General features: G+C 39.6%; 1 protein-coding gene across 13 annotated transcripts in view; it reads right to left on the bottom strand.

Moving 5' to 3' along the window:
• Positions 1 to 5,653: 5,653 nt before the first annotated feature.
• The window catches only part of SLC9B1 (solute carrier family 9 member B1), a 108,985-nt gene continuing 88,851 nt past the window's right edge, over positions 5,654 to 25,787 (bottom strand). For 4 of the 13 annotated variants that reach the window (XM_089303001.1, XM_089303002.1, XM_089303000.1 and 1 more), the window contains 5 exons: positions 17,342 to 17,448; positions 16,328 to 16,477; positions 10,793 to 10,901; positions 9,084 to 9,220; positions 5,708 to 6,000 (listed from right to left, as the gene is read on the bottom strand). In XM_089303001.1, the coding sequence (XP_089159127.1) occupies positions 5,785 to 6,000; positions 9,084 to 9,220; positions 10,793 to 10,901; positions 16,328 to 16,477; positions 17,342 to 17,448 (719 nt within the window). In that variant the 3' untranslated portion in view covers positions 5,708 to 5,784. Of the gene's footprint in view, positions 6,001 to 9,075; positions 9,221 to 10,792; positions 10,902 to 16,327; positions 16,478 to 17,341; positions 17,449 to 25,787 lie in introns of those variants that run through there. The other 9 variants (XM_089302996.1, XM_089302997.1, XM_089302998.1 and 6 more) reach the window with 5 other exon arrangements.

Raw genomic sequence — 25,787 nt, 5'->3', positions numbered from 1 at the left:
TAGCCAAGGCCACGGCCCGCTGCAGCTCCCAGGAGGACCTATGGGCTCCAGGTCTTTGGCCAGAACTGACAGGACCATCTTAGCCCAAAGCTTGCAGCCTGCAGGGGTTTAGCATGCTGCACACTTGAAAATGCAGCAGCTCAGGCTGGCGCCGCGGCTCAATAGGTAATCCTCCGCCTTGTGGCGCCGGCACACCAGATTCTAGTCCCGGTCGGGGTGCCGGATTCTGTCCCGGTTGCCCCTCCTCCAGGCCAGCTCTCTGCTGTGTCCAGGGAAGTGCAGTGGAGAATGGCCCAGGTGCTTGGGCCCTGCATTCCATGGGAGACCAGGATAAGTACCTGGCTCCTGCCATCGGATCAGCGCGGTACGCTGGCTGAGGCGGCCATTGGAGGGTGAACCAACGGCAAAAGGAAGACCTTTCTCTCTGTCTCTCTCTCTCTGTCCACTCTGCCTGTCAAAAAATAAAAAAATAATTAAAAAAAAGAAAAAGAAAAAGAAAATGCAGCAGCTCAGATTCTCGGTGAGCTTTGTCCCTCTGTGCTGGCCTCTGTCCCCTACAGGGTTCTGGCACTTGGTCTCTTCTCACTGAAGAGCTCACTCCTGGGTACGGCCAGCTAGCTCTCACCACTCTGGGTGGAGTGACTGGCACCCTCACATAACCTGTGCTGTCCTCTGTGTCTGATTCTGAAGGAACAGGATCCCCCACAGTTCCTGGCCAGGCAGATGCGAAATGTATTTTGGATTTCCTTACTTTTGGTACAAGGACAAGCCAGTATGTACCACGTGGTCTTGGTGCCTGGCCACTCATCTTTGTACAAAAGTAGATAACATAGTTACCAAAAATTTGGACAAATCCATTAGTAATAAAGTATTGCATGATCTATTTTTTTGCTGGCAGTCTTTCATGTTAAGATGTTTTGTGATGAATGTAGTTCTGAGGGTTATGGATTTATACATTTTCAGATATGGAAGACACTGAAAGAGCTATTGAAAATATGAAATGGTCACTTCTAAATGATGGCAAAGTTATCTGTTGGGTGGTTTACGTCTTATATAGAACAAGAAGCAGGACTTGGAGCTACAGCAAAAGAATTCACAAATGTTTACATTGAGATTTGGGGAGAAGACATGGCTTCTTTGGACCTGCCTTAACAATGTAAAAATAATGATTGGTGGAAGTGTGAAACACAAAGACTTTGGATTCATAACCTTTGAAAGGTATACAGAAAACTGTAGATGAACTGTAAGAAGTTCAGAGGAAAACAAATTTATGCTGTCAAGTTCAGAATAAAATGCAACTGCAAACAGAACAGGCCCAAACACTTGGGGACCATTTTCTGCTGCCTTCCCAGGCACATTAGCAGGGAGCTGGATCCGAAGTGCAGCAGCCAGGAATTGAACTGGCACCCATACGGGATGCCAGCGCTGTAGGTGGGAGCTTAACTTGCTAAGCCACTGCACTGGCTCTGGCTGGATTTCTCATTTCTACCAGCTCCCTTTAATGCTTGGGTCTTTTAATACTAACAGAAAAAAATACAATTCATTTCCATTTGTGATTTAATTTTGTAAATAAAAACTGAAGATAGTGTTTCATGTAAAAACTGCTAAACCAGACTTACATTTTAAGGATATTCCAGAATGAATGTAAGACCAATTATGGTTCTTCAAAAAATATTTTTTTAATTTGAGAGAGAGAGCAAGAGAGTAAGGGATAGGGAACACTGCCATCTTATTTACTCTCTACATGTCCAAAACAGCTGGAGAGAGACTCCAGAAAAGGAAACTCAATTCAGCTGTCCCATATGGGTAGCAGGAGCCCAACTACTTGAGCCATCAACTGGTGCTTCCCAGGGTCTGCTTTAGTACAAACCTGAAATGAGGAGCCTGAGCTGTGGATTGAATCCTGATACTTAGATTTGGGACTTGGGAATTCCAAAAGGTGTCTTATCTGCTAGGTCATACACATATCCTCCAACTATGGTTCTTTTATTTACCATATTTTTTCAGGTATAATCACCAAGACCAGATTTTAAAATCTATTTAGTTGAATCTCCTTTCCTTAATATTAAGCTATGAGGGGCTGGTGCTGTAGTGTAGCAGGTAAAGCCACTACCTGCAGTGCTGGCATCCCATGGGTGCCATTTAGAGTCCCAGTTACTCCTCTTCTAATGCAGCTCTCTGCTATGGCCTGGGAAAGAAGTAGAAGATGGCCTAAGTCTTTGGGCCCCTGCACCCGCGTGGGAAATCCCGGAGGAAGCTCCTGGCTCCTGCCTTTGGATCAGTGCAGTTCCAGCCACTGTGGCCAACTGGGGAGTGAACCAGTGGATGGAAGACCTCTATGCCTCTCCTCTCTTTGTGTAACTCTGACCTTCAAATAAATAAGTAAATTTTTATACAAAAAAAAAAACAAGTTCTGAGTTAAAAAAAATCAAAAAACAACAACAAACACCAAAAAACATGGAGAGAGTCTAATCTCAGGGAAGAGATCCAGAGAAAATGGTAGAGGAAACTCTACACAAATTAGAGGGACACAGTGGACCTAAGTGAAGGGCATGAATGCACACAGCTCAGGACTCCAGCAGCTAAGAGACTCAGCACCAGCTTTTGAGAGTGAGGTGAGATTAGACTGCAGCAGCCCAAGCTGCAGGAAGAACTTGGCATGAGTATGGCTTGGAGCCTTGTGGGGATCAGTGTACCTGCCAATCTAGAGAATAAAAAGGGGGCATATTTCTCTTTTTCCAACCACCTGGCACCAGTGTCCTGTAACTAGATGAGAGAGGGCGGGTGCCATTTTGGACATCTGTAACAACTGCGCCAGTTCATGTCTGCATCCAGCAACCAGCTAAGAGGAGATACCTGAGTATGGCTGGGAGAATTGACATGGGGCTGGGTGTTCCTGACTGTGGGAGTAGTATGTGCTGGGACTGTGAAAACAATATGGCTGCGTGTGAGGGGGCAGGGTAGGGATGGGTCTTTGGGCAGTCACTGTGGGTGGTTCCACATGCTTGGGGCTCCCTGATTCCCTGGTGAGGGTCACTGCTGAGGGATCTGTGTTCACACTGACGACTGCAAAGATCCTTTGTGTGGTTCTTGTGGCAGTGTGAATGAATATTATACCCACTGGGGCTAGCAACCAGGCATTGATCTCCTTGGAGGAGAAGTAAGCACGAGTCTACACCAACAGAGCAGATTAATTCGCCCCTCTGATAAAATAAAAATGAAAAAGAATTTGAGTGTCACCCTGGACACTCCCCTCACCTGGAGCACTGAACAGAGCTCCATGGCCACACCCAATGCATGGCTCAGGGTATTCACTGAAAAAGCAGACACTCCACTAATCCACAGAGGCATAGTTCAAAGATAAAAGCCATTACAGGAAAACAAAAAGAGTATCTCCACAAATGCCCAAAAATAGACACTGCAACTCAAGAAATAAGAATAAGGAAGACAACATGATGCCTCCAAAGGAACACAACAACACTTCAATACAGAATGTGAAAATGAAGAGATTGAAGAAATGCCAGAAACTCAAAAAAATTGATCATAGGATTACTTAGAGGTAATCAGAAGCAAATTGACAAATTAAAGAAATCCATACATGATATGCAGAAGAAAAACCATATGATTATCTCAATAGATGCCGAGAAAGCATTTGATAAAATTCAACACCCGTTCATGATGAAAACTCTAAGCAAACTGGGTTTGGAAGGAACATTCCTCAATACAATCAAAGCAATCTATGAAAAACCCACAGCCAACATCCTATTGAATGGGGAAAAGTTGGAAGCATTTCCACTGAGATCTGGAACCAGACAGGGATGCCCACTCTCACCACTGCTATTCAATATAGTTCTGGAGGTTCTAGCCAGAGCTATTAGGCAAGAAAAAGAAATTAAAGGGATACAAATTGGGAAGGAAGAACTCAAACTATCCCTCTTTGCAGATGACATGATTCTTTATTTAGGGGACCCAAAGAACTCTACTAAGAGACTATTGGAACTCATAGAAGAGTTTGGCAAAGTAGCAGGGTATAAAATCAATGCACAAAAATCAACAGCCTTTGTATACACAGAAACTCAACGGTATCTATTAAACTAGCTCCTGTGACTTGGAAAGGAACCCTGGAAGCAGTGGAGGACATGTGAGGGCATTAATTTGCCATGGTTGTGGTTGTAGTATGCTCATACTTAAATACAGGTAATGACACATTGATATTTTTGTTGCCCAATAATCTGGAGTAGTGTCCTGCATTTATCTGCATTAAAATAACTATAAATTAATGGAATCTACAAAGAAGAAACTTTATGACTGTCCTGTATTTGGGAGCCTTTGTACAGCTGGATAGTTTCCATAATACAAAGTATTTGAGTTTTAAAAATTTTACTGTTATAAGGAAGAAGACATGGTATTATTTCATGTACTTAAATAACTTGCTTATTGAGTTTCAGAAGAAAACAATAGGAAATGATGACCTTTCACTGCACTGGTATAATGTTAAATTGGCAAGTTGTAGCAAAAAGCTTAAATCTGTGTTTCTCAAATGTGAACCATAGTAGTCTAATGCTGCTTTGTGTATACTGTAAGTGCTACAAATAGTCTCAGCACTGAAAATGTATTGATACCTCTCAAATAAATGCAACCTTTGATGTAGGTGTTTTGATATGCCTCAGAAAGTATCTGAGTGTCTGCAAATTTGTTAATTTGTTTGGTAATGAAGGTACTTCCTTTTCTTTTGTTGCTGTTGTTCCATATTTTCATGTTTAAATTTGAATTTTTGGACGGCGCTGTGGCTCAATAGGCTAATCCTCTGCCTTGCGGTGCCGGCACACCGGGTTCTAGTCCTGGTCGGGACGCCGCATTCTGTCCCGGTTGCCCCTCTTCCAGGCCAGCTCTCTGCTGTGGTCAGAGAGTGCAGTGGAGGATGGCCCAAGTCCTTGGGCCCTTTACCCTATGGGAGACCAGGAGAAGCACCTGGCTCCTGCCTTCGGATCAGCGCGGTGCGCCTGCCACAGCGGCCATTGGAGGGTGAACCAATGGCAAAGGAAGACCTTTCTCTCTGTCTCTCTCTCTCACTGTCCACTCTGCCTGTCAAAAAAAAAAAAAAAAATCTGAATTTTTACTACTGATAATTTAAGTATAATTTGTTCAGTGGTTCAAATGGGGTTGTCAAGGAAGAAACTTAAGAACAACCTTATTCATGTAACTGCTTAAGTAAAAACTAAATTTCATGTTCTGTATTCACACACTTTTAATGATCTGTATTTCCATTTATATATAAGTGATGATGTTTAAAAAAACAACAAAAAACCTATTTAGTTGACCCATTTAAATGTGATTTGTTTTATTGCTGTCTTTTTTTTTTTGGATGATTTTTAAAACAGTTACTAAAGTGATGGAGAGTTCTACTCCTCCTATTTGGATTAGTCTATTTTACCAAGTTCAATAGTCAAAGATTTTTATTGCTGTCATTAAGGTCATTTAATTCTTATTATGCTTAATTTGTATCATGACAGCAAACTCAACCTGATAGATGACTTTACTAGGGTATTTATAGACTTTTTTTTTTACGTTGTTCTTAAACATGTAAATACTAAGGGAGCATTTCATTTAATATTATTTATATTAAATTAACTTTAAAAATAAAGAATTGAGTAGTACAGTGAGTTATATAGTCACTAAATCCTGGGTTCTATGAACAGTCTCCACTTATTTCTACATTTAATTATTTGTCATGTGAGATAATTCATGAAAAGAAGCAGGTCAGTGATGTAATAAATATACCTTTTAATGATGTTCTAATGCTGACAAATGCAGTTTTATTTTGTTTGGATTATAATGGCGTGTAAGTATTTTGGGCCCCCATATGCCAATAATTAGAGCTCCATTTGGAGCTGTGATCAAGATGGCTAAAAATGCTACTGTCATCACATCCTTCGAATATGCTTCCAAGTGGGGTGCAGTGCGTCTTGCTGTTTCTAGAGCCAAAGGACCTAATACAGCCTGCATTTAGGGGGAAAGATGTTAAACACAGTTAACATGCAATAAAAGTAAATGGCTCTTTTAAAATAACAAACAAAAAATTGCTAGTACTAGGCTAATAGAAAAAAATGAGACAAGAGTAAAAGTGCTTATGCATCAGTTCTGTGTTCTGCTTAGTGAATATATCTGGGAGAATAGCACAGGAAGGACAACTCAGTGTTCAAACTCTTTGGAGCAGATTTTACACTCCTGTCCTCTCAGCCTTTCCCTGTTGAAACATTTGAGTGCTCACATTACCCTCAGATCTTTAAGTGTTCCATTTGAAGCAGCGTTTTACTTAGTTGCCTTTACCATGTACCACTGGGTTCTTGGCAGCAATAAGAAAACACAAGATACTAAGGCTTCCAAGATTCGCTAGGATTTACTGTTCTCATTGTTCTTACTTGGGAGGTGGTGTGACACAGGACTGACAGGAGTTTTGGATTCTAACAAACTGGGTTTGAGTTCTGTTTTTGCTGTAACCACATGAGTGATCTTGTACAACCAACTCAAACTCTTTCTAATTACTTGTAAAATGAACAACGTGAGAGTACTTCAAAAGGTTCATGGAAAATGTGTATTATGAAAAAAGCAGGCATGCATATCAGATTTTCTGCACTAAAGTTAACTTATCTTTTGGTTCCATTTTTCCAAACCTTTTTCTGATGTACCCTCATACTTAACCCCACTGGAATAGTTGTGAGGATTAAATATGAGAATAGAAAGAACACCTGGCACACAGCATGTATTCAGATAATAAGTTTCTCTTCCCATTCAGTCCTCATTCCCTGCATGTCAAGGGATGAATTCCTTTGAATTCTTTGTTTTAAAATGACCTCCAGTGCCACAAAAAATTTCCCCAGATTTATTATATCATATTTATTTTTAATTACTTAAAACAAAGGTCTTGCTATCCTTCTTTATATTTGCTAATTTGCATCTGAAATTGCCATCATTTTTAGGGATTAAATACAGATACATATTTTTATGAAGTTATAAAGTGACAATGTACTGGTAGAAATATTAGTCTAATATCAAAGATTATGACAAAAGAACCCCCAGTTTAAGATCATTTTCTATATTCCAAGTCAGTGAATAAAAGTGGTTTCATTTATATATATATATACACAACACTTGTATGTGTATATATATATATTATATATGTAACTTTTTGTTTACTAAATATAAGCTAGTGTATTTGATTCAAGGGAGAGAAACATAAATCAGGTAGAAAACCAACTCTAAAGAATCTTAGCGTTTAGAAGAGATTTTGAACATAAAAGAGCTGCCAAAGCCAGTGACTTTTAAGAGATGATGTTAATAATTATGAAATTAATAATGCTTATATAGTTAGATATAATTTATCATATGGCAGTTACCATTCTTAAAGCTTTTCTTTTATTAATTTGTTTAATCCTCAAGTGAAACATACCATATAGAGACTGCTATTAGATGACAAATGATTTCCACCTAGTAACTTAGATTTAATATTATTTCTTCAGAAGAATCCAGTTAGCAAACTTATCTTACATTTATAACCACATTCTTTATGTGCCCTCTTAACATCTTCCATTTTTTCTACTTGAATATTTTTAACAATTTATTTATTTATATAAAGGTTCTGCTTGAATTTTCATTAGTATCTTCAAACAGCAGAGAATGGAGGAAGAGATGAAAGTGAAAACTTAAAAAATTTTGTTCATCCAATTCATCTATCACATTTTTATCAGCTGTCATTGCTGTTGTGACTGTCTACTTGCATAAATAACTAATTTTGTATTTCTTGCTACTCACTGGAACCAGTTTGATATTCTTTGTACAGATGACAGCCTAGATCCAGGAGACAAGATCAGGCAGAAGAGGAATAATACTGAAGGACTTGAGGAAACATCTGCTTTTCTTTTTTTCCCTGCTTTACAAAAATTATGAAATAATGAAACAAAATTGCAAATGTATTGTTGGAAGGAGACAAAATAGAGGGATGGACAGATACTCCTTTTGCAGATTTATTATCCCTACAGCAGAAATTGGAAACAAAAAGCTATTATTATTTATGTTACTTGAAGTTAAAATTAATAACATTAATTAATTAATTATTAGTAACATCACTGCTTGAGCACCATCATGTGCCAGAGACTGTGCTGAGCACTTTATGTGTGTTATTTCATTTAATCCTCACAACACTGCTTATGAAGTAGATTCAATTACAGACTCACTGGAAAATGTGGAAATGGCAGCATAGAGAGATTAAGAAGTGACTTGCCTAATGTTATAGACAAGTACCATGGCATTTAAAATAGGCAATCTAGTCCCTTGGGACTGATTTTCTAACCAAGAGAATTCTGTTGCATAGAAATTTACAAGCTTCTGCTTTGGAATAACAGTGCAGAGAATTCCAATTAAATGAGGAATTATGTTGCTAGGTTAAAACAGTCTAACAAGTAGCAATATCTTTTAGAAGGAGAATATCATTGAATTAGAGGACAAAACTACAAGGTCGCCTTTTTCATTCATTCATTTATTAATTCATTCTTGTAGGTATGCAATTCATATTTATTTTAGGCACACAATGCTTATTTACCTCATGTGTGCCAGGCACTGTGTTAAGTGCCATGGAAAAATAATGAGAAACAAAGCAAATAATGTTCCTGTCCTTCCTATAAAGGATATTGCAGGGACTCTGAAATTAATCAAATATCCATAGAAATGTATAATTTAAAATAATATATGTGTATTCATGTGGTAGAATGAGCAGCAGGATAGAAAAGATGTATTTAAAAAATTAGAAAAAATATAAAAATTATAATTTCTAGATAAACTCTTTTATATTTTAGGAAATTAGGAACAATCTCATAAACTTTAAGAAGTGTGTCAGTAAAAGTATATTTTTCAATTTCATAATAATTGCTTTCAAATCTCAGTTTTAAAGAGGTTACATTAGTATTAATAAATAACTATTATCAAACAAGCATTCTAAAAGTAAGGCCAGTAAGCCTTACCTTTTTCATTCAGAATTTAAAAAAATAAAATCATAAAATTATTAGAATGATTTAATATGTTCTTACTTGGACTGTAGCTTTGGGAATCCATGATAAAGCAATAAATATTTTCTCCTTAAAATTAAAACCAGCAAAACACACCAACAGAAATGTGGTTAAAATTCGAACACACAATGCCAGACTGAGGGTAGCAACACAAACGCCTACAACAGATAAAAACAAACATAAATGAAAAAACATTTGGGAAGAAAGCATATGCCTAGAGATATGCTTTCTAGAACTTTTGAAAACATTTTAAAGCTACTGCTTCTTTATGTCTAGTTTTAAGTTAGAATTTAATAATTATAAAAAATGATGGGGCTGGCACTGTGGCACAATGGGTTAAAGCCCTGGCCTGCAGCGCAGGCATCCCATATGGGCGCTGGTTCGTGTCCCAGCTGCTCTACTTCCGATCCAGCTCTCTGCACTGGCCTGGCAAAGCAGTGGAAGAGGCCCAAGTCCTTGGGCCCTTGAACCCACGTGGAAGACCTAGAGGAAGTTCCTGGCTCCTGGCTTTGGATCGGCTCAGCTCTGGCAGTTGTGGACATGAGGGAGTGGACCATCGGAAGGAATACCTCTCTATCTCTCTCTCTGGCTCTACCTCTCTCTGTAATTCTGCCCTTCAAATAAATAAGATAAATCTTTTTACAAAAAAATGCAGGAATATGTGTTTCGCCTAGCGGTGAAGGCACCATTTGAGACACCTGCATCCTATGTTGGAGTGCCAGGGTTCAAGTCCTAGTTTCTCTTCTACTTCTAGTTTCCTGCTAAAATGAACCCTGTGAGGCAGCAGCAATGGCTTAAGTAGCTGGGTCTCCAAAACCCATGGGGAAGACCTGATTGAGTTCCTGGCTCCTGGCTTCTGCATGACTAAGCCACAGCTGTTGTGGCATTTAGACAATGAACCAACAGATGGGAGATCTCTGTCTTTCATGTCTCTTTTTCTCTCTCTCTTTCAAATAAATAATAAATAAAAATTTAAAAATACAAATATGATTGAGAATTCAGCATATGGTGCAAGAGTTATCTAATGGTAGAAACATCATATATAAGAAGATAGATGACATTTATTCAATTCTGAACTAACACATTTTTTTAAAAAGATTTATTTTATTTATTTGAAAGACAGAGTTACAGAGAGAGGTAGAGACAGAGAGAGAGAGAGAGAGAGAGAGAGGTTTTCCATCTGCTGGATCACTCCCCAGATGGCTGCAACGGGCAGAGCTGCGCTGAGCCAGGAGCTTCTTCTGGGCCTCCCACGTGTGTGCAGGGACCCAAGCACTTGGGCCATCTTCTACTGCTTTCCCAGGCCACAGCAGAGAGCTGGATCAGAAGAGGAGCAGCACAGACTAGAACCAGCGCCCACATGGGATGCCTGCACTTCAGGCCAGGGCGTTAACCCACTGTGCCACAGCACCAGCCCCTGAACTAACAAATTTTAAATTGAATTCAATTCTGAAGAAATAGACCTTTTGTAAATACTTCTAAATGGAAGTATTTAAAAGTTCCTGATAGCATCAAGTATTTCCCCACAGAAAAGAAATCTTAATCTCTATTTTCTCAGATCATCCAGGGAAGAGTCAAAGCTATCACACAGTATAAGGAAGAGCAAATATATGTCTGTTACATAGTATCTATGATTTTTTAAAAAGATATATTGTAAATAAAATTTTAAAATTGATAATTTTCTTAAATATTTTTGAATTTTATATTTTTTGTGCTCTAATTATTCTTACCAATGGTATTTGGTTCAAGAGCTGACACAGATATTTCTGATCCAACTAAACCAAAAAGAAGAGGTTGAAAAACATTCCATGCAGCTGTAACAAAACTTTGGACTCTAATCTGTGGAAAGGAGAAATATAGTTACTGTGGCACATAGAAGATAAATGCATTTGAGAGATTTGAAGTTTAACCACATTTAATAAACTTGCTTCATTTTTAGGAGAAATGTTAAAACCCAGTTAATAAAAACTGAGTAGGTTGATTCTTTTATACAAACATTTAGGTAAAATTTGATTAAAAGAAACCTACTAATGTATAATTAAAAAATGTGATTTGATCATTTTGCCACAGAACAAGTGAGATCTTGGGAGATCAAAAGATGCACAATTAGAGCACAAATCTTTGCTGGTAAGGTAACTGAACAGCGACAGAAACTGCATCACTCCTAATGAGAACCTATCTGGCTCATGCAAACATCTGGACTTGGAGAAGGGAGCTGAGAAGAACTCTGCTAACAATCATCCTAGAACTTAGTCCCAGGAAAATGAATCCTTATGATGTCATAGGCTACAAGGTAAAAATGTCACTAGCTACTAGGGAAAAAAATCTGATTTTCTGTTAGACCTGCTTCCAGAAGAACAATGTTGAATACTTCAAAGTTATTTTTTTCTTAAAATCAAATCAAAGATGGGTATTAGATTCTTATTCAGATGCCTGGCCAGCACCCCTTTTTGTGAATGAATGCCTCCCAGTGTCACTTCCCAATTAGTTACAAGACGGCCTCTACTGGTACCACAGTCTGGTTCTTCTGCAGCAATCTGCATGGAAAGATTTTCTGCTCCGTCGGTTTATTTTTGTTTACAGAACATATATAGGAACTCTGAGGTACCTTCTTGGGGCATGAACCACCTTCATAACTATTCCTTATGACTGGGGTTTCTGATTGCTGCTTATAAAAGTAAAGTTAAAAAAAAGAAAAAAAAGTGAACTCCGAGCGTAAAAAATTAAAAAACAAACAAACAAACAAACAAACAAAATCAGTATTGCTATTTCTTCTTTAGGGTACATTATTTGTTACATTTAATTTTTTTAAAGATTTTATTTATTTGAAAGACAGAGTTACTTAGAGAGGGAGAGAGAGAGATAGAGAGAGGTTTTCCATCTGCTGTTTCACTCCCCAAATGCCCGCAACAGCCAGACCTGAGTTATCTGAAGCCAGGAGCCAGGAGCTTCATCCACGTCTCCCATGTGAGTGCAGGGGCCCAAGGACTTGGGTCATCCTCCACTGCTTATCCAGGCACAGTAGGGATCTGGATTGGAAGTGGAGCAGCAGGGACTTGAACTGGCTCCCATATAGGATGCTGGTGCTGCAGGCTGGGGCTTTAACCCCCTGTGTCACAGTGCTGGCCCCTATATTTAATCTTTAAAAGTTATTCATTTCTTCTCCTTCATCTCCTTCTCCTCCTCCTTTTCTTCTTTAGTTCTCTTCCTCCTTCTCCTGTCCTCTCCTCCCCCTCCTTCCTCCTTCTCCTCCTCCTTTTTTTTAAAAAAAAAAATTTATTTATTTGAAAGGTAGAGTTAACAGAGAGAGAGAGAGAGAGGGAGAGATAGAGAGATCTTCCATCTGCTGGATCACTCCCTGAATGGCTGTAACAGCCACAGCTGGGCTGGAGTGAAGCCAGGAGCCATGAAATTCATCCTGGTCTCCCATGTGGGTGCAGGGACTCAAGTACTTCTTTTGCTGCTTTCCCAGGTGCATTGGCAGGGAGCTGGAATGCAAGTGGAGTAGCCAGAGCTCGAACAGGTACCCTTATGGGATGCTGGCATCACAGGTGGTGGCTTTACCCGCTATGTCACAACCCTGGTCTCATCTTGTTTCTTTCTTTTTTCATATGAAAAAGAATTCTATAATTTGGAAAAAAATCTAGGTTTATTTTTTAAAGATTTATTTGAAAGGCAGAATTACAGAGATAGGGAGAGAGAGAGAGAGACAGGTATCTTCCATCTGCTGGGTTCACTTCCAAAATGGCTGCAATGGCCAGGCCTGAACCAAATTGAAGCCAGGAGCCAGAAGCTTCTTCCAGGTCTCCCATGTAGGTAGCACTGGCCCAAGCACTTGGGCCTATTCATTAATTTTTAAAAATTATTATATTTGTTTATTCGAAAAGGAGAGAGACTGCTTCCACTCACTGGTTAACTCTCCAAATGCTTATAACAACACATACAAACATATATGAATAGATCTTTACCCCACAGTATTCACAAAATAAAGTCTAGATAAAGAACTAAATGTAGAAACATAATGAACAAAAATTATCAACATAATAGAAGATAATATAGAAAGTAGTATATAATGTTTATGCTCTTACAATCTTGGATATAGAGTCTTTCTTAAACAGGATGCAGAATTCATGGGGCAGACATTTAACCTAGCATCCTATATCAGAGTACCTGGATTCACTTCACAGCTCCAGCTGCTGATTCTAGCCTCCTGTTAATGCAGACCCTGGGTGGCAACGGTGATAGCCCAAGCAGTTGGGTTGCTGCCATCTATATGGGAGATCTGAATTGAGTTATCAGCTCCCAGTTTTGGCTTAGTCCAAACCCAGCCATAGAATGCTTTTGGGGTATGAGCCAGCAGATGGGAGCTGTTTGTCTCTGTTTCTCTCACTCTTATACATCTGCTTCTTTCTCAATGTCTCTCACACAAATAAATTAAAAAATTTTAACAACACAAACAAAAAATTCAGAATCCCAAACCTAAAGGAAAAATGGATTAAGTTTGGCTATAGGAAATTTTACTTTTATACAAAAGACAACATAAACAATGTTGAAGATAAGTAAATATTATATGCAATGAATATATAACAAAGGATCAGAAGCCCTAACACACAAACTATAAGACAGAAACAACAAGGTAAATAATTAAATAAAATGGGCAAAGTATCAATAAGTAGTTAAGGAATATATGAGAAGAAACTTACTCCACTACAAATCAGGGAAATGTAAATTAAAAAAAAAAACAATGTCATAAAGTTTCTTACTCATCTGATGGTTAAAAAAATAAAAAAAGAACTAGTTGAGAGTCTCCAGTATTGCTGAAAATTTCAAGTATTAACTACTCTCCTACACTGTTAGTAGGGGTATAAACAACTAAAATCTTTTGCAAGTAGTAATTCTACAATACCATCAAAATAAAAGTAGATTTTTTTGTAACCCCAAAATTCCATTTCTAGGAATGTATGCTTATGGAAGTCTTTGTGCAGATGTAAAAAAGACACATTGGCAGGATTGTTTATGGCAGCATCATGTGAAATACAAAAAATGAAAAAGATTGAAATGTCTAAAATTAGTGGATTGGTTAGATGAAATCATTAATTGTGGGAAGTGAGTTTGATAGGAGTGATGGGGGATAATCTTCATGGATTAATGATATGATTAAAATGTTAATGTATAAGAATTAAATTAATAAAAGTTATATAATTATACTAAATACAATTTGGGGAAAAGCCTGATTTGATAACTCAACTTCTGATTGCATTTTAGTGTATTTCTAAGTGTTTTTCCTAAATATATATTTTTAAAAGTCCGAAGTTGATTTATCTTTTTTTTAAAAGATTTATTTTATTTCTTTGAAAGACAGTTACAGAGAGGTAGAAACGCAGAGAGGACTTTCATCCATTGGTTCACTCCCCAAATGGCCACAACAGCCAGAGCTGAGCTGATCCAAAGTCAGGAATTTCTTCTGGGTTTCCCACCAGGGTGCAGGTGCCCAAGAACCTGTGCCATCCTCTGCTGCTTTCCCAGGCACATTATTAGGAAGCTGGATCAGAAGTGGAGCAGGCTGGCGCCGCAGCTCACTAGGCTAATCCTCCGCCTAGCGGCGCCGGCACACCGGGTTCTAGTCCCGGTTGGGGCGCCGGATTCTGTCCCGGTTGCCCCTCTTCCAGGCCAGCCCTCTGCTGTGGCCAGGGAGTGCAGTGGAGGATGGCCCAAGTGCTTGGGCCCTGCACCCCATGGGAGACCAGGAAAAAGCACCTGGCTCCTGGCTCCTGCCATCGGATCAGCGCGGTGCGCCGGCAGCAGTGCGCCGGCCGCGGCGGCCATTGGAGGGTGAACCAACGGCAAAGGAAGATCTTTCTCTCTGTCTCTCTCTCTCACTGTCCACTCTGCCTGTCAAAAAAAAAAAAAAAAAAAAAAAAGTGGAGCAGCCAGGATTCGAACCAGTGCCCATTTGGGATGCTGGCGCTGCAGGCCAGGGCTTTAACCTGCTGCACCACAGTGCTGGCACCAATATTCTATTTCCTTATTGATTCATACACTTCCTTGTGGACACAAATGGTCTGGGAACATTTTCATCTAGGATGAGTGGATTTCCTAATTGTCCATTATAGAAAAATTAGTTATTTTGTCTTTTTTTATTTATTTATTTATTTTTAAAAATTTTTTGACAGGCAGAGTGGACAGTGAGAGAGAGAGAGAGACAGAGAGAAAGGTCTTCCTTTTGCCGTTGGTTCACCCTCCAATGGCCGCCGCGGCCGGCATGCTGTGGCCGGCACACCGCGCTGATCCGATGGCAGGATCCAGGTGCTTATCCTGGTCTCCCATGGGGTGCAGGGCCCAAGCACTTGGGCCATCCTCCACTGTACTCCCTGGCCACAGCAGAGAGCTGGCCTGGAAGGGGGGCAACTGGGACAGAATCCGGCGCCCCGACCAGGACTAGAACCCCGTGTGCCGGCGCTGCAAAGTGGAGGATTAGCCTAGTGAGCCACAGCGCCGGCCTCTTTTATTTATTTTTAAAAATGTTTATTCATTTTTATTCACTTGGAAGAGAGAGAGACAGAAAGATCTTCATCTACTTGTTCACTCTCCCAAATGCCCACAACAGCTGGGGTCAGGCCTCACTGAAGCTAGAAAATAGCAACTCCATCTGGGCCTCCCACATGAGTACCAGATATTCAGTACTTGAGTCATTGCCCACTGCCTCCCAGGTAATCATAGGAAGATGGATTGGAAGTGGAGCAGAGGCAGGAATCAAACCAACGCAGTCTAATATGAGATGTGGGTATCCCAACTGTTGGGTTAAATGGTTGTGTCACAATATCTGCTGCCATTTTGTATTTAAAAATTGTATTATCGAAAGATAAAAAGTTGATTTCATGGAAGTAAAGAATAGATAGTGGTTATCAGACCTTGGAAAGGGTGTGAAGAGGGAAGATGGAGAGAGGATGAGTACTAAGTACAAGAGTTCAGTGGGATAGGAGAACTAACTTCTGGTGAATGTTCTGTAGCACAGTAGGATAATTATGGTTGACAACAATTAACTGAATATTTTAAAATGGGCAATAGAGAGGACTTTGAATGGTTCCAACACAAAGAAATAGTAATTATCTGAGAGGGATGGATATGCCAGTTACTTTGATCTCATCATTACACATTGTATGCAAATACTGAAATATCACAGTGTACCCCATAAATGTGTACAATTGATAAGTGGTGAATGAAAATAAAAATACATTTTAAAGTGGTATATTAAAAATATTCACCTTTTCTTCAGACCATGTTGTCCCTGCAATGAAAGACATCACTAATGTACATAATCCTCCAGTTGCATGCAAACCAGTACGTTGGCTGCCTAAGACAGCAGAAACACACATACTCAAAATAAGGAATGCTCTCTTCAATGGGAGTTTTGACTAGAATTAGATAGATATTTAGAAATTAATTTACATGAAATACATGACACATAATTTGACATCATCATTTATTTTTGAACCTGATATATTGCAAAATAGTATATTAAAGAATGTCTAAAATGTCAATTTCCTTCCTCACTATGCATTTTAGCAGACTTACTAGCAAGTAACAAGACTTTTGATTACTAAAGATTCAACTTCTAGTACATCTGATATGAATGTTATTAAAGTGGTTATAATACTTTAATTGTAATTGAAGATAATAGGAGGGACCCCTATAACCTTCAGTTCCATATACTATCCAATTAATTATTAAAATTAAAATTTTGAGTATCTTTTTATCCAAAATAATTGTTACAGGTCAATTAGGATGGAGGTCACAGAAATACAGGGGGTAATGAGACATCTTTTAGGGCAATAAAGGGTAAATTCAATGTGTTGCCTCTGTCAAAGGAAAGTAGCAGCAAATTTAAGTCAGAAAGTATGCAGCAATGAATAGGAACCTCTATTTCCATAAAATGTTCAATAGTTAAGTTTTGTGGACGAAAGATTAGGAAAAAAAACATCAAACATCAATAATCAATTTAGTGGAGAAAAGGTTTGGTGGAATGAAAGTGATAAGCTGAGTTTAATGACATTTTTCTGATATTCCTTACCTGCCAAGCCAGGAAATAAGTCTTCAATCGAAGACATTGACCTGTATCAATCACTATTGTGCTGTTTTTGCACAGAGCAAGCATGAGGCTACTTTTGTGGAAAGGGAGGTAAGTACTAAATTTAGTATTTCGTGGATCTTCCAAAAGTTAAAGATTTTAAAAGAAATCTCTAATACAACACTACAGAATAGGTTAGTTTTTAATTTACCTGGTCTTTACTTGGAAAAAAATGAACAAAAAGTCCCAGAATAGTTCCTACCAGCACACCAATAAGTACATCCCGGAAGGAGGATACGATATTATTAAGTATACCACCTGTAAGGGCACACAATAAGGGAAACATTTCATACAGAAATATTTTCACAGATGCTACATATCAGAAAACCATTTCTAGATGATTCATGAAGAAAGGCAAGCATTTTATAAAACATATATTAGGAAAATGAAACTTTAATAGGGACATATGTGAAAGCATGTAGATTTACTAGATAAATTAAATATGTGCTTGCAAAGAATTTAATAGGGACTCAACTCAGAAATTTCCATTGTATTAAGGGCTAGAAAACGAAGAAATAATAAGTTACAATGTGGTCCTCTTAATCAAGCCTGTAAGACCAGGCTAAAGCAAAGGAACAGCGAGAAAGTGAAAACGGAGCACCTGTAAGACCTAGTAGATGGCCAGTGCAGTTATATTAATGATTTTTCTCTGATGCATTACTTTGAGAAAGAAACAAATCATTTAAACATTAAAAAATAAAAACAATTTAACAACATAAAAATTTTGCTCCTGGGCCAGTCCTTGCAATAGCTGAGTCAACTGAGTTTTCAATATATTTTATACCCATGGATATTATACATTTATATTTGTAGCTCATTATAATAAGTAAAAAGCATGAATAAGCAACAAAAAATTAACCCTGGGTCACAAGAAACTTTTTTTTTTTACTAAAGTAGTTTAGGTATTGGACTCACTAAACTATGTAAATATATATTTTGGAAATTTTTTATATTAAAAATAATAGTGGGGGCCGGCGCCACGGCTCGATAGGCTAATCCTCTGCCTTGCGGTGCCGGCACACCGGGTTCTAGTCCCAGTCGGGGCGCCAGATTCTGTCCCGGTTGCCCCTCTTCCAGGCCAGCTCTCTGCTGTGGCCAGGGAGTGCAGTGGAGGATGGCCCAAGTGCTTGGGCCCTGCACCCCATGGGAGACCAGGATAAGCACCTGGCTCCTGCCTTCGAATAGGCGTGGTGCACCGGCCACAGCGTGCTAGCCGTGGCGGCCATTGGAGAGTGAACCAACGGCAAAGGAAGACCTTTCTCTCTGTCTCTCTCTCTCTCACTGTCCACTCTGCCTGTCAAAAAAAAAAATAATAATAATAAAAAAATAGTGGGGCCAGCGCTGTGGCATGGTGGGTGAAACCATTGCCTGTGATGCAGCATCCCATATAGGAATCAGAGTCCGGTTGCTCCACTTCCTATTCAGCTCCCTGCTAATGGCCTGGGAAAGCAGTGGAGGATATCTCAAGTGCTTGTGTTCCTACACCTATGTGGGAGACTTGGATGAAGCTCCTGGCCAAGCCCCAAACATTGTAGTCATTTTGGGAGTGGGCCAGGGGATGGAATATCTTTCCGTCTCTCCCTCTCTATGAAACTCTGCCTTTCAAATAAATAAAATGAATCTTAAAATAGAAACAGTGACATCAACAAGGTGATGAATTAGGAAGCTCCAAACCTTTATGTGCCATAGAGACACTCTCTGAACAACCGTAAAAAAAGCCTTTACAGAACTCCATAAGCCAATTAAAAAGTTGTAGTACCCCAGGCAAGTCCAAAGCATGGAAGAAAAACTGCTTATTTGTACACACAATAGCCCTTCCCCAAGTTGGCACAGGTTGGCATGATTGGGAGAAAATCATCAGGAGTGAAAGAGAAGAGCAGGACATTTTTGGGAGGTTTCCTTGGGTTACTGCTCTCTGCTTTACCTGTCTCCCAATCTGCATACTTTTTAGATGCCTGAGAACCACTGAGAACAAAGGACACAGATAAGGAACATATTACAGAACCACAGGGAGACACCAGGGGGAGCAAGAACTAAACAGAAGAAGAAACTGGCAAACCCCTCTAATTGGGCTACTGCATGCACAAACTCAAAGTTGATGCAGCCCCAGAAGTTAGAGAGCCCCTATAATCTATCTCCAAGCTTCTTGGTGAAGGTCTTCTACATGAAGCCAGTCAGTGGAGACTAGGAAAGGTGGCAGCCTTTCTAAAAGCCCTAATCCCTCCAACAATAAACACACATACAAGGCATACATAGACAGGGATATAGGATCAAAGCAAAGAAGCAAATTATATTTCCAGAAACTGACTTCAAAGAAATAGAGAACTATGAATTATGTAACAAAGAATTCAAAATAACTGTCGTAAAGCAGCTCAATGAGAACATGGATACATAACTAAAGGAGTCAGGAAATGAGGTATGAACAAATTGAGGATGTCAACAAAGAGACAGAAATTATAAACAGGGGGCTGTTTATAAACAGGTTGTGGCACAGTAGATTAAGCCACTGCTTGCAGTGCCAGCGTCCCATATCAGTGCTGGTTTGTGTCCTGGCAGCTCCAGTTCCAATCCAGTTCCCTGCTAATGCACATGGGAAAGCAGTAGACGATGGCCCTCATGCTTTGGCCCCTGACATCCACATGGGAGACCCAGATGGAGTTCCTGGCTCCTGGTTTTGGCCTGTTCTAGCCCTGCTGTTGTGGCCATTTGGAAAGTAAACCAGCAGATGGAAAACTCTTTCTCTCTCTGTAAGTCTGTCTTTCAAATAGATAATAAATCTTTGAAAAAAATAAAGAAACTATAAGAAGAACCACCCAGAAACTCTGGAGGTGAAGAATATCATAACTGAATTTAAAAATTCACTAAAAGGGATCAAAAAGAGTCTGCATCAAGTAGAAGAAACAGTTAGTGAAGGTGAAGACAGGTCATTTGAAATGATTAAGTCAGAGAAGCCAAAAAAAAAAAAAAAAAAAAAAAGAATGAAGAAAAGTTAAGAGAGCCTAAAGGACTTATTGCATGTCATCAAGTGGACTAATTTGCATATTATGGAACTTCTGGAAAGGAGAGAGGATATAAAGGAGCAGAGAGTCAGTTGAAGAAACAGCCAAAATCTTCTCAAATTTGAGGAAGGAAATGAACATTCAAATTCAAGAAGGTCAAAGAACTCCAATAAACCCAAAGAGACCTACAATGAGATATATTGTAATCAAACTGTCAAAGTCAAAGAAAAATACAGAATCTTGAAAACAGGAAGAGAAAGCATCTAGTTACATCTAAACTAGTTGCTGTAAGATTATCAGAGAAACTTGCAAGTCAGAGGTAGGTGGGATGAGGTATTCAAAGTGCTGAAATAAAAAGACCTGCCAACCAAGAATAGTATATACAATGAAACTATCTTTCAAAAATGAGGGAGAAACAGATGTCCCCAGATAAATAAAGCTGAAAGAATTCATCACCACTAGATCTTCCTTACAGGAAATATTAGGGAGAACACTTTAGGCAGAAATGAAAAGGCAGAAGACAGTAACACAGAGGTATAAAAATATAAACTTGCACATTAAAAATATGTATTTAATTGGCAGAGTGACAAAGAGAGAAACAGACAGAGATATCTTCCACCAGCTGGTTCACTGCCCAAATGTCTGCAACAGCTGGGGCTGAATCAAGCCAAAATCCAGATGGATAGAGTTCTATGCAGATCTTCCACATGGGGGGCAGGGGCTCCAGTACTTGAGACAACTCCTGCTGCTTTCCTGGCTCATAAGCTGGAAGGAGAGTAGATGGGACTCAGCAGGCACTCCAATATGGGACAGGGGCATCATAAGTGGTAGCTTAATGGCTGTGCCACAATGCCTGCTCCTAAAGTTTTATATTAAAGGCAAATATATTGGGGCCGGCACTGTGGTGTAGTGGGTAGAGCCACTGCCTGCAGTGCCGACATCTCATATGGGCACTGGTTCGAGTCCTGGCTACTCCACTGCCAATACAGCTCTCTGCTATGGCCTGGGAAAGCAGTGGAGGATGGCCCAGGTCCTTGGGCCTCTGCAACCACGTGGGAGACCTGGAGGAAGCTTCTGGCTCCTGGCTTCGGATTGGCACAGCTCTGCCGTTGCGGCCAATTGGGGAGTGAACCAGTGGATGGAAGACCTCTCTCTCTCTCTGCCTCTCCTTCTCTGTGTAACTCAGACTTTCAAATAAATCAATAAATCAATAAATCTACATAAAAAGGTAAATATACAGACAAATACAGACTACTGAATACTGTACTAGTGCTAAGTCATTTTTTTAAGCTTTTATTTAATGAATGCAAATTTAATAAGTACAACTTCAGGAACATAGTGGTTCTTTCCCCCATACCCACCCTCTCACCCACACTCCTGTCCCACCTCCTACTCCCTCTCCCATCCCATTCTTTCTTAAGGTTCATTTTTAGTTTAACTTTATATACAGAAGACCAACTCTATACTAAGTAAAGATTTCAACAGTTTGCCCCCCTACAACATATAAAGTACTGTTTGAGAACAAGTTTAACTCAAATATGGAATTTAAAATATGAAAGCATACAAATAACTTCATTGAAATACATGAATGGGTACAGAATAAAAACAATGTAAGGTATGGAAAAGGAAATGTAAAGGAGTAAAATTTTGTACGTAATTGAACTTGTTATAAGTTTAAAATAGGTTGTCATGTTTTATGTAATTCTATAGTGATAAAAAAATCTACAGAAGATACACAAATAAAAGTGAGAAAGGAATCAAAGCATATCACTATAAAACAGGAGTCAATGGAACACAAAGGGAGGCAGCAAGAGGTGCAAAGAAACAAAAATAATCACAGACACGAGAACAATGAATAAAATGGCAATAGCAAGTCCCTGCCTATCAGTAATTGCTTTACATATGTGGGGAGCAACCCGGACTGGACTGAGTTACTGGAATTAAGACTTATTCTATGCATCTGCTCTCCCACAATATGGCGCTGGGAGAGGAGAAAACAGCTTCTACGCAGCTGCCTCTTGCCAACTTGAGTGATGACCTCCAGGAGCTGATCCTGCTCCTGATTGGAGGAGAGCAGCGTACTCGGCGTGTGGGCAGCCGAGTTGGGATTGGCGGAGGAGGACTATAAAGGAGGAGAGAGACAACATGCACCAGGAACATCTAAGGGGAACATCTATCTGAAGGAACACCTGTGCAGCCCCCGAGAGAGCCGGCCGGCGGTGTGCCGCTCCCCTGCGGAAGTGGGGAAAGTGTCCAGGGGGAACCGCCCTTCCACGGAGGTGGAAGGGATGGCAGCCAACCCGGGAAGAACCAGCAGCAAACCCGGGGAGGGCCGAGCAGACGAAAGAACAGCGCAGGGTGCTGTGTCGTTCCTCCACGAAGACGGGGAGCGACAACATATTAATGAATTAATTCCTCAATCAAAAGACATAGTTTAGTTGAATGGATTTAAAAAACCCAAGTTGTCTACAGAGACTCACTTTATTAATTAATTAATTAATTTTTTGAGATTCACTTTAGCTACAAGGACACGTATAGGCTGCAAGTGAAAAGACAGAAAAAGATATCCCATACAAATGGTAACCAAAAGGGAGAAAACAGACCTAAAGTAAACATTGTCACAGAGAGAATATTATATAATGAAAAAAAAGGGCAATTTATCAGGAAAATGGCATTGTGGCACTGTGGATTTTAAAGGTGCCTCCTGTGACACTGATGGTGCTCAAGTCCCAGCTGCTCCACTTCCAAACCAGCTCCCTACTAATGGCCTGAGAAAAGCAGTGGACAAGTGCTTGGGCCATTGTACCCACGTAGGAGACCCAGATGATGCTTCTGGCTCCTGGTTTCTGCCTGGCTCAGCCTTGGCTGTTGCCAGCCACCTGGGGAGTAAACCAGCAGATGGACGATCTTTCTTTCTCTGCCTCTCTTTCTGTAATTCTTTCAGATAAATAAGTAAATATTAAAAAAAAATTATAAATAGATATGCAGAGCACCTAACTATATGAAGCAAACACTGACAAAACTGAAGGAAGAAATAGACAGCAGTGCCTGAATAGTAGGAATCTTCAACACTTCAATTGCAGTAACAGATAGAATGACCATACAGAAAGATTAATTAGAAACCAGAAGATTTGGGGGCCGGCGCTGTGGCTCACTTGGTTAATCCTCTGCCTGCGGCGCCGGCATCCCATATGGGCGCCAGGTTCTAGTCCCGGTTGCTCATCTTCCAGTCCAGCTCTCTGCTGTGGCCCGGGAGGGCAGTGGAGGATGGTCCAAGTGCTTGGGCCCCTGCACCTGCATGGGAGAGCAGGAAGAAGCACCTGGCTCCTGGCTTCAGATCGGCGTATTTCCAGCCACAGCAGCCATTTGGGGAGTGAACCAGTGGAAGGAAGACCTTTCTCTCTGTCTCTCTCTCTCACTATCTAACTCTATCTGTCAAATAAAAAAATAAAGTGTTTAAAAAAAAAGAAACCAGAAGATTTGAAACATTATAGACAAACTGGACCAGACACTTCCAGAGCACTTAACTCTAATATAGTAAAATCTGCTTTCTTCTGAGGACTACAAAATACCTTCTCTGAGACATATTACATGTTAGCTTGCAATATTTAAGAGATTTAAGAAGACTGAAGTCATACCATGTATCTTTTCTGACACAATAGAATGAAACTAGAAAAGCACAGAAGGTAAACAGGGAAAGTAAAAAATATATGGAAATTAAATAATACAGTTTTAAACCATCAATAGGACAGAGAAAAAATCACAGGAAAGTTAGAAAATATTCTGATACAAATAAAAGTGAAAACACAATATACCAAAATTTACAGGATATTGTGAAAACAGTACTAAGAGGGAAGTCTACAGAGGTAAAAGCCAACATTAAAAATGAAGAAAGATGTCAAATCAATAATCTAACTTTTACCTCAAGGAAAAAAAAGAACAAACTCATGTCTGATGTTACCAGGAGGAAGGAACTAATAGATGTTAGAGAAGAAATAAACAAAATAAAGATTAGGAAAAAAATTCAGTAAAACTAAGAATTCTTTGAAAGTTCAATACCTGATAAACTCTTAGTTAGACTAAGACAAAAAAGATACTCAAATTAAAAATGAAAGAAGAGACATTACAAAAGATGAATAAAGAGGATTATAGGAGTCCACCATTGGGGCCAATGCTATGGCATAGCAGGTAAAGCTGCCACCTTGCAGTGCTGACATCCCATATGGACGCTGCCAGTTCGAGTCATGGCTGCTCCATTTCTGATCCAGCTCTCTGCTATGGTCTGGGTAAACAGTAGAGGATGGTCCAAGGCCTTGAGCCCCTGCACCCATGAGGGAGACCTGGAAGAAGTTCCAGGCTCACAATTCAGATCAGCACAGCTATGACCATTGTGGCCATTTGGGGAGTAAACCAGAGGAAGAAAGATCTCTCTCTCTGTCTCTCTGTAACTCTGCCTTTCAAATAAATAAATAATCTTTTTCTTTTTTTTTTTAAAGAGTAAGTTAGGAGAAATGAACAAATTTGTAGCAGATAAAATCTGCCAAGACAAAATCATGAAATAAAAAATCCAAATAGATCTATACTTATTGAAAAACCTCTCAACAAAGAAAGCCTAAACTCTTTGGAAATTGAAGAGGAAGGAACACTTCCAAATTAATGTTATGAGATTAGCATCACTCTAAAGCCAAGGATACTATAAGAAAACTACAGACCAATATCCCTGATGATTTTTAAAGGTTTTTACTTAATGAATATGAATTTCACATGTACAGCTTTTAGGAATACAGTGTTTCTTCCCCCCATTCCCTCCTGCCCACCCCCACTCCCATTCCACCTCCTACTCCCTCTCCCATTCCATTTTTCATTAAGATTCATTTTTAATTCACTTTATACACTAAAGACCAACTCTATACTAAGTAGAGATTTCCACTGTTTACACCTACACAGACACACGAAGTAAAAAGTACTGTTTGAAAACTGGTTTTACCATTAATTCTCATAGTACAACTCATTAAGGACAGAGGTCCAACTTGGAGAGTAAGTGCACAGTGACTCCTGTTGTTGATTTAACAACTAACACTCTAATTTTTGATGTCAGTGACCACCAAGGCTCTTGGCATGAGCTGCCAAGGCTATGGAAGACTTTTAGGTCCACAAACTCCGTCGGTATTTGGAAAGGGCGATATGCAAAATGGAAGTTTTCTCCTTCCTTCTTTGATAGCTCCTTCTTTCCACTGGGGTCTCACTCACAGAGATCCTTCATGTAGGTTAATTTTTTTGCCACAGTGTCTTGTCTTTCCATGTTTGAATTGCTCTCCTGGGCTTTTCAGACAGATCCAAATGCCTTTAGGGCTGATTTTGAGATAAGAGTGCTATTTAGGGCATTTGTCATTCTATGAGTCTGCTGTGTAGCCTGCTTCCCATGTTGGATCATTCTCTCTTTTCAAATTTTATCTATTGTTATTTTTTTTTTGACAGGCAGAGTGGACAGTGAGAGAGAGAGAGACAGAGAGAAAGGTCTTCCTTTGCCGTTGGTTCACCCTCCAATGGCCGCCGTGGCCAGCACACTGCAGCCTGCGCACCGCGCTGATCCGATGT

Source organism: Oryctolagus cuniculus, chromosome 8, assembly GCF_051225735.1.
Source record: "Oryctolagus cuniculus isolate XC-2025 breed Fujian yellow rabbit chromosome 8, ASM5122573v1, whole genome shotgun sequence".
NCBI lineage: Eukaryota > Metazoa > Chordata > Mammalia > Lagomorpha > Leporidae > Oryctolagus > Oryctolagus cuniculus.
This window is presented reverse-complemented; position numbering and strand designations above follow the sequence as displayed.